Source organism: Entelurus aequoreus, linkage group LG16 (assembly GCF_033978785.1).
Source record: "Entelurus aequoreus isolate RoL-2023_Sb linkage group LG16, RoL_Eaeq_v1.1, whole genome shotgun sequence".
NCBI lineage: Eukaryota > Metazoa > Chordata > Actinopteri > Syngnathiformes > Syngnathidae > Entelurus > Entelurus aequoreus.
In genome coordinates this window covers 21,414,904-21,430,562 of record NC_084746.1, presented here as the reverse complement: position 1 = coordinate 21,430,562, position 15,659 = coordinate 21,414,904, and the positions used below count along the sequence as shown (strand labels likewise).

The 15,659-nt window shown below is 37.8% G+C and overlaps 1 protein-coding gene across 1 annotated transcript in view; it reads left to right on the top strand.

The window, feature by feature from the left end:
* sntb2 (syntrophin, beta 2) overlaps positions 1–15,659 on the top strand; it is a 90,447-nt gene that overhangs the window by 67,736 nt on the left and 7,052 nt on the right. The window contains exon 6 of the mRNA XM_062022357.1: positions 8,535–8,725. Coding sequence (XP_061878341.1) covers positions 8,535–8,725 — 191 coding nt within the window. The remainder of the gene's footprint in view (positions 1–8,534; positions 8,726–15,659) is intronic.

Below are 15,659 nucleotides of genomic sequence, written 5' to 3'. Positions count from 1 at the left end.
CATCAGGAGGGTGAAGTCGCTCAATTTAAAGTGTTGGATTTAACTGTGTTGGATCATTGGCTGCTAGTGAGGGCATAGAAAAGGGGTATTTTTCTACCAGTAGACAGCGTTTAAGATTAAGTGTTTCACTGCTAAATTAATAATATATTTATATTGGATATGGATTTTAAATATGTATCTAAAATAGGTGGTTAATTGGTTAGGTATTTATGTATTTGCATATTGGGTTTTCTGCTGCATTTATCTATTGTGTTTCCGGTGTTAAATGTATTTTATATGTATTTTGGTGCATTTATGTTGAGACCATTTATTTAAAATCTGAATTAACTTAAAGGGAAAATATTAATCCATTTTCGTGCACTTGTTTAATTGTTAAGTGTTTGATAGCCTTATTAATAATTGTAAATTATGGGACTGATAATTGATTGATTTTTTACAGCATGTTAATCTTGTGGTGTTTTGTCCTTAAAGGTTTTTCACCTACTAAAGAAGCTAAAGGCTACTAAAGACAGCTAATGACAGCTAAAGAAACTAACGTCTACTAACACTGCTAAAGACTGCTAAAAAGACTAAAGAAGAAAAAAAGAAGTTGTTTCTTCGTTGGAAAAACTGTTGCAAACTAAAGGAAAGTAAAAGGAAAAACGTAACTACGGTCTGGTCTTTTGAGTGAAATCCAGAAGCCACATTCAGCATTGGTACATCCCTTCAAGTGTGGTATAAGCACAGTGAAAAAAGCAAAACACTTGACAAGCACTTACCAGTGAGCTGCCTCTATTTTTTAAATGTCATTTATTTACTAGCAAGCTTGTCTCGCTTTGCACGACATTTTTAATTCTAAGAGAGACAAAACTCCAAAAAAATGTAAAAATCCAAGAAAATATTTTAAAGACTTGGTCTTCACTGACAAAGAAACAGATAACAGATTTTGTGTCCAGTTCAAAGTGTGACATGATTTATTTAAAAATTTGAGAGTTGACTTTTGTATTTTACATGAGTTATTATTTGTACAAACATGGTGCAAAGTAATTCATGATTTGTTCAAAAATGTTAGTGGCTAGCTAGTTAAAATGGGATATTGTGATTTCACAAGACTGTCTTAAAAGTGATCATTTGAAAATGTTCAATTTGAAAAATGTGCACTTAGAGAAAATATAAAAATAAAGTGTTGCATATTGATATTTATCTGTTTCTATATATATTTATTGTGAGAAATCATTAAGATGATCAGTGTTTCCACAAAGATAATTATCATTAATTATTAATAATAACATAGAGTTAAAGGTAAATTGAGCAAATTGGCTATTTCTGGCAATTTATTTAAGTGTGTATCAAACTGGTAGCCCTTCGCATTAATCAGTACCCAAGAAGTAGCTCTTGGTTTCGAAAAGGTTGGTGACCCCTGCTGTAATATCATATATTCACTGGCAGGGAAACGTTGACACACACAGTACACACAAAACGCATGGTACAAACAAAACAGACAGTACCCAAAGAAGACGTACACACACAGTGCACATTACTCACACAATACACACAATATAGTACTATCTATCTATCTACAGTACACCCAAAAGATACAGTACACATAGTGCACACAGTAAACACTAAAAACATAGTACACACAAAACACACAGTACACTTCGTAATCACAGTACACACAAAACTTACAGTACACTTTACGCACAAAACACATAGTACACAAGCAACGCATAGTACACACAAGACCCGCAGTACACTATGACCTGATCTACTAAAGGTTTGCGTGTATCCAAACATGTGCAAGCTTGATAGCACACAAGCAAATTCGCTGCAGTGTTGTGATGGTCCACTGCCTCCCTGCTAATAGCGCTGACACCGCCCACTGCTAAAAAATAGTTTCTGTTGTCTAGATTGCAATTCTATATTGCAGAAAAGGTGTTACAGATTACTGATGTGTTCGGTTTGTTCAACATTGCAAAACAGAACAGTTTGGAGAGCATAGTAACATGAATGTGGTGAAAAATTAATGACATTTTTATGGGCACATAATGCTGGTAGTACACACAAAAACCTAATTCCTGTCAATGAGAAAGGACGCAAAGAAAAAAAGCTCCGCTTCTGCTACCGGAGTTTTTGTTAAGTCTGAAGATTTTGACCACTGATTTGACCACTGATTTGCGATCACAGCCACAGGAGAGTCACCTGGCATCTTCGATCTGATTTTGGTCAGTTGAGAGGCACTGATACGCTGAAATAAGGCGAGTGGAAGAGCCGTTAGCCTCAAACCAAAGGCGCCTCCCGCAGTTCAAAGCGGTTGCCTAGCAACCAAAAGTTACGGCGAGTTTACAGCTGTTTTAAAGTGATCCCGACGTCGCAGAGTGATATAAGTTGACAGGCTGACACCTCAAATTGATCTCTGAACGGCGCAAAGTACGAAATTGTTGAAAAAACAAGTTAAAAGTGCCGCAAGTCGCTAAAGAAGTAACTGCCCTTAAGACATAAGAGGCGCTGACGTCAGTGACTGCCGCGATGCCAAAAGTTAAAGGATTGACTGGAAAGACTGATTTGAAGCTGGGCACAGGACATGATGGGATTCAAGAAGGGATACTACAAAAAATACTCCAGGGATTTAAAGAAGAAATGATAGAAAAATTGGAAGAATTGATTGATGGATGGAAAGAGGATATGAAAGAAATGAAAGAAGAAATTAAAGAAATGAAAAAAGAGAACAACTCCAGAAATAAAGAAGCCACTGAAATGAGCAAACAAATGAAGATCCTTCAAGAAGACAACAACATGCTGAGGAACATCATAGATGAAATGGATCAGGATAAACGAATGAATGATATCATTGTGACAGGGCACCGAATTAAACCAAGATCCTATGCGAAAGCTGTGAATAATGAAGGTGAACCAGATTAAATGGATATGGTCTCAGCAGAACAGCAAGTGGTCAACTTTCTGCAATCAAAAGAAATTGAAATTGACATTAATACCATCGAAACATGCATCCCACTGAACGGAAGAAACAACAACGCCACTCCAGTCGTGCTCGTGAAACTCGTAAACAGAAAATCTAAAATGGCATTGCTGAGACAGGGAAAGAAGCTGAAGGGAACAAATGTGTACATGAATGAGCATCTCACAAAACGCAATGCTGGAATCGCCAAGAAAGCACGCGACTTGAGAAGGCAGGGAAAAATCCAGGGAACTTGGAGCGCCAACTGTAAAATCTACATCAAGCTGAATGGAAGTCCAGAAGCAAGAGTAATTGTTGTCCATGACATCAAGGACCTGGACAATTTTTAAAGTTTACACAGCTACCACAACAACGATGATAATGGACTCTGACAGAAAACAAGCACCTAAATTCAGCATCGGCACTACTATGTTCCAAGGGACGACTAAACAAGAGGACCTAGATTCAGGATTGCATCCACCTACACTTATAGAGATTATTGAAAAAACATCAAAGTTTGTTGAACAAGAAAATATGGAACTAAAAAATTTCTGCAACAAAGATCACAAAAACCAGAATTTGGAAAATGATATAGATCCAGATACAAATTTTTTCTCCCACATCAGTAATAGTTGTTTTTATTATACAGATGATCAATATAATAGCAACATTGAATGTGATAACAAATTGTCAATTATTCATTTTAATAGTAGAAGCTTGTATGCAAATTACAATAACATTAAGAACTTTTTGGAACACATCAACGAACCCTTCAAAGTGATTGCTGTCACAGAAACATGGATTGATGATAAAAAAGGAATAGATTTTGATCTGGAGGGATATGAACTAAACTACATCAACAGAACCAACAAAAATGGAGGAGGAGTAGCTGTGTACGTGATGAAGAACCTGAACTACAAAGTGGTAAAAAACATGTCATTTGCCATTGATAATATCTTAGAATGTATAACCATTGAAATATGTCAGGAAAAAAGCAAAAACATATTCATCAGTTGTATATATAGATCACCTTAGTCAAGTATAGAAACATTTGAAGAATGGATCAAGGCAACTTACATGGACAATGGTCAAAGAATAATGTTCTTATGTGGTGACTTTAATATTGACTTATTGAACCCCAACAAGCAAAAGTCTATTGATGACTTCATTGATACAATGTACAGCATCAGTCTATATCCTAAAATCACAAAGCCAAGCAGAATCACAGCACACTGTGCCACGCTTATTGATAATATTTTTACCAATGATTTTGATAATAACACTACAAGTGGTCTACTTATAAGCGACGTTAGTGATCATCTACCAGTTTTTACAATATATAATGGAAACTACAAGAAGAACATGGAAGACAAAAGGACATTTCGAAGACTATGCACAGAGAAGAGGATGACTGCCTTCAAAATTGAGCTACAAAAGCAAGATTGGGACAATGTGTATAATGAAAAAGAGGTTGATGAAGCATATGAACATTTCTTAAACAAGTTCATAATACTTTATGACAAACATTGTCCATGGATACAACTCAGTAACAAGCAGAGAAAGAATAATCAACCATGGATGACAAAAGGATTAAAAAATGCTTGTAAGAAGAAGAATACACTATATAGAGAATTTATAGCACAAAGAACTATAGAGGCAGAAATTAAGTACAAAAAGTATAAAAACAAGTTAACAGACATACTACGATCATGTAGAAAAGAATATTACAGTGAATTATTGGACAGGAACAAAAATAATATGAGAGCAACATGGGGCATCCTCAATAGCATTATAAAAAATGGAACTAAGAGGGACTACCCTCAATACTTCTTAGATGAAAATAAAAAAAATGACAACATAAAGGAATTAGTTGAAAGCTTCAATAATTATTTTGTAAATATTGGACCCAGTTCCAATTGAGGACTATAATGATACCATAGAGCGAAATCCCAACTCCATGTTCCTCAGTAATGTGACACAGGAGGAAATAGTTACAATCGTGAAAAAATGTAAATCTAAGACTTCAACTGATTGTAACGGAATTGATATGGAAACGATAAAAAAGGTTATTGAAGAGATCTCAGGACCATTAATGTATATTAGTAACCTATCATTTCAAACAGGTACATTTCCAAACAAAATGAAAATAGCTAAAGTTGCACCAATTTATAAGACTGGAGATAAACATCAATTTACAAATTATAGACCTGTTTCTCTACTTCCACAATTTTCTAAAATCATTGAAAAACTGTTCAATAACAGATTAGAAAGTTTCATAAATAAAAATAGAATACTCGAAGAGAACCAATATGGATACAGAGCTAATGTTTCAACTTCAATGGCTTTAATTGAAATTACAGAAGAAATTACCAATGCAATAGATAGTAAAAAATGTGCAGCAGCGGTTTTTATGGATCTAACTAAAGCATTTGACACAATTAATCACAATATTTTAATCAAAAAACTAGAACGATATGGCATCAGAGGGTTAGTCTTAAACTGGATAAGAAGTTATCTAACGAACAGGAAACAATACGTGAAGCTAGGCGAACACACGTCTACAACGCTAAATATATCCTGTGGTGTACCTCAGGGATCAATACTAGGACCTAAATTATTCAATCTCTATATAAATGACATTTGTAAAGTTACAAAAGATTTAAAGTTAGTATTATTTGCGGATGATACAACAGCGTTTTGTTCAGGAGAAAACACACAGGAGATAATACAAATAATAACAGAAGAAATTAACAAATTAAAAAGATGGTTTGACAAAAACAGACTATCGTTGAATCTTAGTAAAACTAAAATAATGCTATTTGGTAACAGTAGAAGAGAAAGTCAAACACAAATACAAATAGACGGAATAGAAATTGAAAGAGTAAACGAAACCAAATTTCTAGGTATAATGATTGATGATAAATTGAACTGGAAATCTCACGTAAAAAATATACAACATAAAGTTGCAAGAAACACGTCAATAATGAATAAAGCAAAACATGTTCTAGACCAAAAATCCCTTCATATTCTCTACTGCTCACTAGTGTTACCATATCTGAGCTACTGTGTAGAAATATGGGGAAATAATTACAAAAGTACACTTCATTCATTAACGGTGTTACAAAAAAGATCAGTTAGAATAATACATAATGTTGGATATAGAGAACATGCAAACCCTTTATTTATTGAATCAAAAATACTGAAATTCCACGACATAGTGAATTTGCAAACAGCTAAAATTATGCACAAAGCAAACTATAACCTGCTACCCAAGAATATACAACAATTCTTCTCAAAAAAAGAGGAGAAATATAATCTTAGAGAAAAACGTAATTTAAAACATTTGTTTGCACGTACAACACTTAAGACCTTCAGTATATCAATATGTGGAATTAAATTATGGAATGGATTAAGCAAAGCAATCAAACAATGTACTAATATGATACACTTCAAGAAACTCTTCAAACTTAAAGTGTTTACAAAGTACAATGAAGAAGAACCATGACAAACATTCTCAATTTATTTCATCCATCCATTCATTCATTCTTAAAGTAATCTTACTTATCTCATCATATGAAATATGACTTACTTCACCAATTATTATTATTAAATTCTTACTATTATTTATTTATTTATTTTTATTGTAATTACTTATGGAGTTTATTGTGAAAAAATTGTGAACAGGAAGTGAACAAAAAGTTTTGCAACTGTTATGTAAAGAAAAGGGGTAGGATTAAATAAGCTCTGCTTCTTCCTACTCCTTTTCGAACATGTTGAAAAGAAACTGGAAATTGTGATGTATCATGTTGTATGCTTGGATGTTTGAAATAAACTCAAACTCAAACTCAAACTCAAATAGTGCAGTCTGCACCACTTTTGCACCCAACACGCCCATTAATAGTACACCCAATTTTATAGTCTGTTTAGCATGTGGTATTTGGATCTTAGTAGACCAGGCCCATAGTACACATTGTACACACAGTACACATGTACACACAAAACGCACGGTACACACAAAGTACATTTACACCAGGGCCTATAAATGGACATACGAATATTCCAATGTTTGGTTCATAGAAGTTCTTAAGTGTGTTTTTGTATTTTAAAATATGTGTAATCTAAGGGCCTGATCTACAAAGCCACCTATACATTTGAGAGTATTACCACAGAGTCACTCGATCATTCACTGCACATTAACATTAACATTGGTATCATGATCCTGCCTGTAGCGTTTTGCTATGTTTTCAAACAGGCAGGAGACATGTACCACTTTTTCGGGGCATTTTCAAAGCAGAAGGTGCATCTACAATGGGAACCTTTTTTTTTTGTTAAGCGCTGAAGACGTGCACATGGAACAAGCTGGCGCTCCAGACGAAATACGTTTTTTTCACGTTTTTGATAATATATCTACTATAAGAAAAAAGTAACGTCATTAAAGAAAACACCAGCAGACACCAAAATGCATCAATTGAGTTAATATTAATCAGCCCCTTAAGTCATTCAGCCTGTCATCCAGTCATAGAATTATAAAATGATATAGCTTAAAAGAGAATGTGTCTCATATTTCCATACTGCATATGTTGACAAGCACACGTAGTAAGGAGCTGCAGCGCAATCGCCTTCCTCCTCACAGCCGTCTAGGTAACAGTGTCAGTTTGCACATATTTTTCAGACGTGCTAAATAAAGACGCAAAATAGCGCATGCATTTGAGTTTTAGTCTTGATAGATCACAATGTGTATGCCAAATATTTATATTTTCACCTTCTCCTAGTATTGTGGGTATTCTGATAATCATTGTATAATGTGCATATTCTTGAAGACAAGCGAAATGGATTGCTCTTCTTATTCTGCTCACTAAAGTGATGCAATCCTCGACACACAAGTTTAGTATATCAACTTTGCTTGTTTGCACGTGTTTTAGTACACACAAACCTTGAGTTGATCAGGCCCTAACTTTACTACAGTAACTTCATATAAAATGTACAATTTAATTTGAAATCCTGCTCCTCATATAGCACTTGTACATATACAGTATTGTAGTACGTTTGTATATATGACGACTTATCAACCTAGTAGAATACTACAGTGTACTACTACACTATTTGTGTCAGTGTACTTGACTTGTCAACCTTGTAGAATGCTACAGTTAGGGTCTCCCCCAGCTTGCCAATATACTTGTGGCGGTGGGGGTGTAGCTACGGACGTGGCTAATCCATCATCATACAATTTGCATAATCGTATATGATGCATATATTGTCTTTAACAAAGGCTGAGATGTTGCCTCCACTCCAGTCAATTGCTTATGTCATCACAACATCCTGTTGCAGCAGTGCTGGTTGTTTCTGTGTTCAAAGTCTTTCCGTGGTCACATTTTCAGTGCGTAGTCAGTTGTGTGCAAATAATAGGCTATATATATCCATTCATACAATGTATTACTTTCATTTCTTTTCACGTAAAAGACCCTAATTTTTAAGGTGTGGCGACTTTTATTTTGCCGTGGCGCCGAGCCACAATCAAATACATGAAGGGGAAACCCTGACAGTGTACCACACTATCAGTATCAATGTATCTTCTTGTCATCTTTCCTTGACACAGGCTGCACATTGAACAGACAGGATGTTCGTCTGACCCTGCACTACGAAAAAGGCTTCACCGTGACGCGGGAGTCGAGCGACGCAGCCGGTGGAGCGGCGCTCTTCCGATACCCCTATGAAAAACTCAAAATGTCTGCTGACGACGGAATACGCAACCTTTACCTTGACTTTGGGGGTCCTGAGGGAGAAATGGTAAGATGTGATACAAGCACACTTTTTCTAAAAAAATGTCACACAATTTACAAATATTTACTTTTAACATGTAGAAATGATGTGCCGAACAATTCCAATCAAATGTATTAAAATGTAATCATCAAACTCGCTCACGTAATGCAGACTAAGCAGTAAAATCTTAACAATATTCAACAAAAAAAAGTGAAATTAATGTTTTTACTAGGGTATGCCCATCCGATATTGATATCAGATATTGGTCTGATATCATGAAAAAAAACAAGTGCGTATTCTATGTGCTTGCATGTAAAATGTGTGATATAATCTGTGAGACAAGCAGTCCAGCAGCATGTGCAACGCTGGACAGATAGTTAACATCTAAATGTCCTCCAGTAAGCACACAAGGTTGGTCTTTCCTTCTATTTTAGTCACATCATTTACAAAAGGTAACCATGGTAGGCTATAGGATACAAGAGGCTATCAGCAGAGCACACAATGGAACACAAGCTAGACATATGTAATATGTTCCAACACATTAATTGTTTTGGCCTTTCTAAGCTTTCCCAGGCTCTAAACCAAAGGCCGTGGGCTGAGCTAGGACAGGTGGTGCACTTTCAAACGCACTTCCGACTCAAACTTAAGTCTCTCAAAAAATTGCTTTATTTCCAAAAAGGTCTTCTTTCCAACAGTACATCCAAGGTGAACAAAAACAAGTCGAACTACATACAAAGCTATAGACAAAAAACTAAGGCTCAAGTGTTGCATTAGAAATGGTCAACAACTGTCGCCAGAAGAAAGCCATTTCTACGCAAATGTCACAAAGTATCCCGCTTACATTACGCCAAACAGCACAGAGACAAGCCTCAAAACTTCTGGAACAAAGTAATTTGGAGTGATGAGACCAAAATTTAACTTTTTGGCCACTCGACCATGCAGCCCATTTTTCTTCAAGTGCCTCCTTATTGTGCATCTTGAAACAGCCACACCAAAAATTTTCAGAGTCCTGTATTTCAGCTGAAGTTATTTGTGGATTTTTCTTTGCATCTCGAACAATTTTCCTGGCAGTTGTGGCTGAAATCTTTTCTGGTCTACCTGAATCCCTCTGTGGAGGTCTTCCTCCTCCGGGTTCGTCGGACCACCAATCATCGACATGTCATCCTCTTCCAGGTTTACAAAAGGGTTTTATTTTACAATAAAACGTGCAAAGTTTTTTGGGTGCTTTTCAGCTGCTGTCTTTTCTCAAGTGAGCACACAAATGGTTTTTCTCCAGTGTCGTGTCTCGGTCTTGCTCGCGCTCGGCTTCGCTCTCCACCATCAACGACCATCAACAACCCCCTTCTCCTTCCCGACTGCTGCCTTTAACAGAGCGACAGGTAATCAGACAAACACTCTCAGCTGTGTCATCTACGCACCTGTCGCTAATCTCGAAGCCGGTCCTGGCACATCCCGCTTTGCTGCAGGTCCGCAGGCCACGCCCCCCACACCCTCATTTTCCACTTCTTAATCAGCGTTTGAACACTGCTGATTGGCATTCTCAATTCCTTGGATATCTTTATATACCCCTTTCCTGTTTTATGCAGTTCAATTACCTTTTCTTGCAGATCTTTTGACAATTATTTTGCCTTCCCCATGACTCAGAATCCAGAAACATCTGTGCAGCACTGGATGAAAGATGCAATGGTCTGTCAGAAGCCCAGAAACTCACTGACCTTTTAATACACACACATTAATTACAATCAAACAGGTCACAGGTGAGGATTGGAACCTTGATTAGCCATTCAAACCTGTTTGTGTCAACTTTTGTGCATGTTATCAGATCAAAGTCACTGGGGTATGTAAACTTTTGATCAGGGTCATTTGGGTACTTTCTTTCGTCATTTTGATTTAAAAAGAGTAAACACAGTTGTTTGGCAATAAATAGCTTCACACAACCATTAAGCATTAGTGGAAGAAAGGTTTTTGTGTTATCATTCATATTCTCTGAAGAATGGCCAAGAAATCATAAATTCTCCCAGGGTATGTAAACTTATGAGCACGACTGTACATGGTATCGTAACAGTCAATATATGTATATCTGCACCCATTTGTTTACAATGAGAGCACCAGCTTGCTGTTAGCAGTGAGCTACTGTATCCTCCTACGATAGGGGTCGGCAACCCAAAATGTTGAAAGAGCAAAAAATACAACCCATACAAATCTTTTGATCAGGGTCATTTGGGTACTTTCTTTTGTCATTTTGATTTAAAAAGAGTAAACACAATTTGCCAATAAATAGTTTCACACAACCATTAAGCATGAGTGGAAGAAAGGTTTTTGTGTTATCATTCATATTCTCTGAAGAATGGCCAAGAAATCATAAATTCTCCCAGGGTATGTAAACTTATGAGCACGACTGTACATGGTATCGTAACAGTCAATATATGTATATCTGCACCCATTTGTTTACAATGAGAGCACCAGCTTGCTGTTAGCAGTGAGCTACTGTATCCTCCTACGATAGGGGTCGGCAACCCAAAATGTTGAAAGAGCCAAAAATACAACCAAAAAAAATCTGTCTGGAGCCGCAGAAAATGTAAAGCCTTGTGTTATAATGAAGGCAACACATGATGTAAGTGTCTATATTAGCTATAATAGCCTACTATCAAAATTACTATGTGTCACAGGCTGACACAAATTTTCATTGACAGAAATGTTGAAATGTATTATTTATTCTACACATTTTTACAACATTGGAAAACATTACTACGTGGCGAAGTTGGTTGAGTGGCTGTGCCAGCAATCGGAGTGTTGCTGGTTACTGGGGTTCAATTCCCACCTTCTACCTTCCTAGTCACGTCCGTTGTGTCCTTGGGCAAGACACTTCACCCTTTGCCTCTGATGGCTGCTGGTTAGCGCCTTGCATGGCAGCTCCCGCCATCAGTGTGACACCATTGATAGTGTAGCACCGCTAAAGCTAAAATGGGTCCCTAAAAGGCATACCCCATGGTTTACAGAAGAAACTAAAGCCCAGAAATGATCATGTAGAAAGCTGGAACGCAAATGGCGTGCGACTAAACTTGAGGTTTTCCATCAAGCATGGTGTGATAGTTTAATAACTTATAAACGCATGCTTACCTCAGCTAAAGCTAAATATTACTCAAATCTCATCCACCTCAACAAAAATGATCCTAAATTTTTGTTTAGTACAGTAGCATCGCTAACCCGACAAGGGACTCCTCCCAGTAGCTCCACCCACTCAGCAGATGACTTTATGAATTTCTTTAATAAGAAAATTGAAGTAATTAGAAAAGAGATTAAAGACAATGCATCTCAGCTACAACTGGGTTCTATTAACACAAATACGACTGTATATACGACGGATACCGCCCTCCAAAATAGTTTCTCTCTCTTTGATGAAATAACATTGGAGGAATTGTCAAAATGTGTAAATGGGACAAAACAAACAACATGTTTACTTGACCCAATTCCTGAGAAACTTATCAAGGAGCTTTTTGTATTATTAGGTCCATCAGTGTTAAATATTATAAACTTATCACTTTCCTCTGGCACTGTTCCCCTAGCATTCAAAAAACCGGTTATTCATCCTCTACTCAAAAGACCTAACCTCGATCCTGATCTCTTGGTAAACTACCGGCCGGTGTCCCACCTTCCGTTTATCTCGAAAATCCTCGAAAAAATTGTCGCACAGCAGCTAAATGAACACTTAGCATCTAACAATCTCTGTGAACCTTTTCAATCCGGTTTCAGGGCAAATCACTCTACGGAGACAGCCCTCGCAAAAATGACTAATGATCTATTGCTAACGATGGATTCTGATGCTTCATCTATGCTGCTGCTTCTTGATCTTAGCGCCGCTTTCGACACTGTTGATCATAATATTTTATTAGAGCGTATCAAAACGCGTATTGGGATGACAGACTTAGCCTTGTCTTGGTTTAACTCTTATCTCACTGACAGGATACAGTGTGTCTCCCATAACAATGTGACCTCGGACTATGTTAAGGTAACGTGCGGAGTTCCCCAGGGTTCGGTTCTTGGCCCTGCACTCTTTAGTATTTACATGCTGCCGCTAGGTGACATCATACGCAAATACGGTGTCAGCTTTCACTGTTATGCTGATGACACCCAACTCTTCATGCCCCTAAAGCTGACCAACACGCCGGTATGTAGTCAGCTGGAGGCGTGTCTTAATGAAATTAATCAATGGATGTCCGCTAACTTTTTGCAACTCAACGCTAAGAAAACGGAAATGCTGATTATCGGTCCTGCTCAACACCGACATCTATTTAATAATACCACCTTAACATTTGACAACCAAACAATTAAACAAGGCGACTCGGTAAAGAATCTGGGTATTATCTTCGACCCAACTCTCTCGTTTGAGTCACACATTAAGAGTGTTACTAAAACGGCCTTCTTTCATCTCCGTAATATCGCTAAAATTCGTTCCATTTTGTCCACAAGCGATGCTGAGATCATTATCCATGCGTTCGTTACATCTCGTCTCGATTACTGTAACGTTTTATTTTCGGGCCTCCCTATGTCTAGCATTAAAAGATTACAGATGGTACAAAATGCGGCTGCTAGACTTTTGACAAAAACAAGAAAGTTTGATCATATTACGCCTATACTGGCTCACTTGCACTGGCTTCCTGTGCACCTAAGATGCGACTTTAAGGTTTTACTACTTACGTATAAAATACTACACGGTCAAGCTCCTGCCTATCTTGCCGATTGTATTGTACCATATGTCCCGGCAAGAAATCTGCGTTCAAAGAACTCCGGCTTATTAGTGATTCCCAGAGCCCAAAAAAAGTCTGCGGGCTATAGAGCGTTTTCTATTCGGGCTCCAATACTATGGAATGCCCTCCCGGTAAAAGTTAGAGATGCTACCTCAGTAGAAGCATTTAAGTCTCATCTTAAAACTCATAATAATCATATTGATAATCTTCTCTGCTGGAAGACACATATTGACAAACTGTGCAATAGACTGCAACAGAGGCTATATTTTTTGCGAAGATTAAGATTGTACGGCGTAAGCAGCCACATCATGATGATTTTCTACCGTGCCATTGTAGAGAGCATCATTAGATACGGGATCACCTCATGGTTTGGCAACCTAACCGTTAAGCTAAAAAGCAAACTGGCCGGCATGCATAAAACGGCAATGAAAATCGTAGGGAGGAAAGAATATGAGCCTATACAGAGCATCTCTGAGCAGGCAGTTAGGAAAAAAGCTAAGAAAAGTATTTCCAACCCACAACACCCACTCTTCCCTGAATATGGAACCCTGCCATCAGGGAGAAGACTCCGTGTCCCACTATGCAAATCTAACCGCCTTAAATTATCATTTGTCCCAGCCTCCATTAAGCTGACCAACAAGGTGCAATAGAATGTTAATACATAGGTTAAGCACTTTTTTAGCACATAGCACTTTAGAACCAAGCACTTTAGCACATAGCACTTTATCCATGAGCTCTAGTGCAATGCACACTGGCACTTTATCTTTATCTCCATACTGTAGATTTTATGCCTACATCAAAGTGCCACCTAAGTCTATCAAGCTCCATGTTCTGATGTTTAAATGTTAGTTGTCTGGTTGTGGTTGTGTCTGTGCTTGTGTTTTTGTTCTGTTGTTTTTGTGTATGTTAAGAAAGCAATGATGCACTGTGCCCAAGACAAATTTCCCCGTGGGGACAATAAAGTTGAACCTTGAACCTTGATTTGTATACTCTAGCCTTTAAATAGCCTCCCTTTTTAGACCAGTTGATCTGCCGTTTCTTTTCTTTTCTTTTCTACTCTGCTCCCAACCCGGGGTGGACCGCTAGCCTGTCCATCAGTTGGGGACATCTCTACGCTGCTGACCCGTCTCCGCTCGGGATGGTTCCTGCTGGCCCCACTATGGACTGGACTTTCGCTGATGTGTTGGACTTTCACAATATTATGTCAGACCCACTCGACATCCATTGCTTTCGGTCTCCCCTAGAGGGGGGGTTACCCACATATGCGGTCCTCTCCAAGGTTTCTCATAGTCATTCACATTGACGTCCCACTGGGGTGAGTTTTCCTTGCCCGTATGTGGGCTCTGTACCGAGGATGTCGTTGTGGCTTGTACAGCCCTTTGAGACACTTGTGATTTAGGGCTATATAAATAAACATTGATTGATTGATTGATTGTGAATGTGTGTGTGAATGGGTAAATGTGGAAATACTGTCAAAAGCGCTTTGAGTACCTTGAAGGTAGAAAAGCGCTATACAAGTATAACCCATTTATTTATTTACTAAACTGAAGGCTTTTCAGAGGGTGTGATAACTCCTGGAAATTACTAGCTGAGAATGGCCAAGGGTAATTATGTGTGTGTTTAAGTTGAAGGAAACTGAAACTGCACATAAAATGACCTAAAATATACCAAAAATATGAGGCATAATGATGCATTATGTCCATACAGCTAGCATGTTAGCATCGATTAACTTGCAGTCATGCAGTGACCAAATATGTCTGATTAGCACTCCACACAAGTCAGTAACATCAACAAAGCTCACCTTTGTGCATTCACGCACAGCATAAAAAGTTTGATGGAAATATAGAGACATAGAATAGGTGGCATAAAACACGTCTTTCTGTGGCAACATCAAGGAAAGTTGTACATGTAAGCAAACTACGGTGCGTTCAAGGACTTCCGAAATTAGTAGGACAAAATGTTGTGCGCCAAATACTCTCATTAGTGAAGCATGTTTAATGTAAACAGTGGGATTTGTAACAATTAGGAAGGTGTGTGTCATGTTTGTTCTCCTACAGAAACCATATTAAAACAAAAAATCATTATTTTTCTTCATCTTTTTCCATTTTCATAAATTTTTGAAAAAGCTCCAGGGAGCCACTAGGGCGGCGCTAAAGAGCCGCTTGTGGCTCAAGAGCCGCACGTTGCCGAGCCCCGTCCTACGGTGTGTAGTG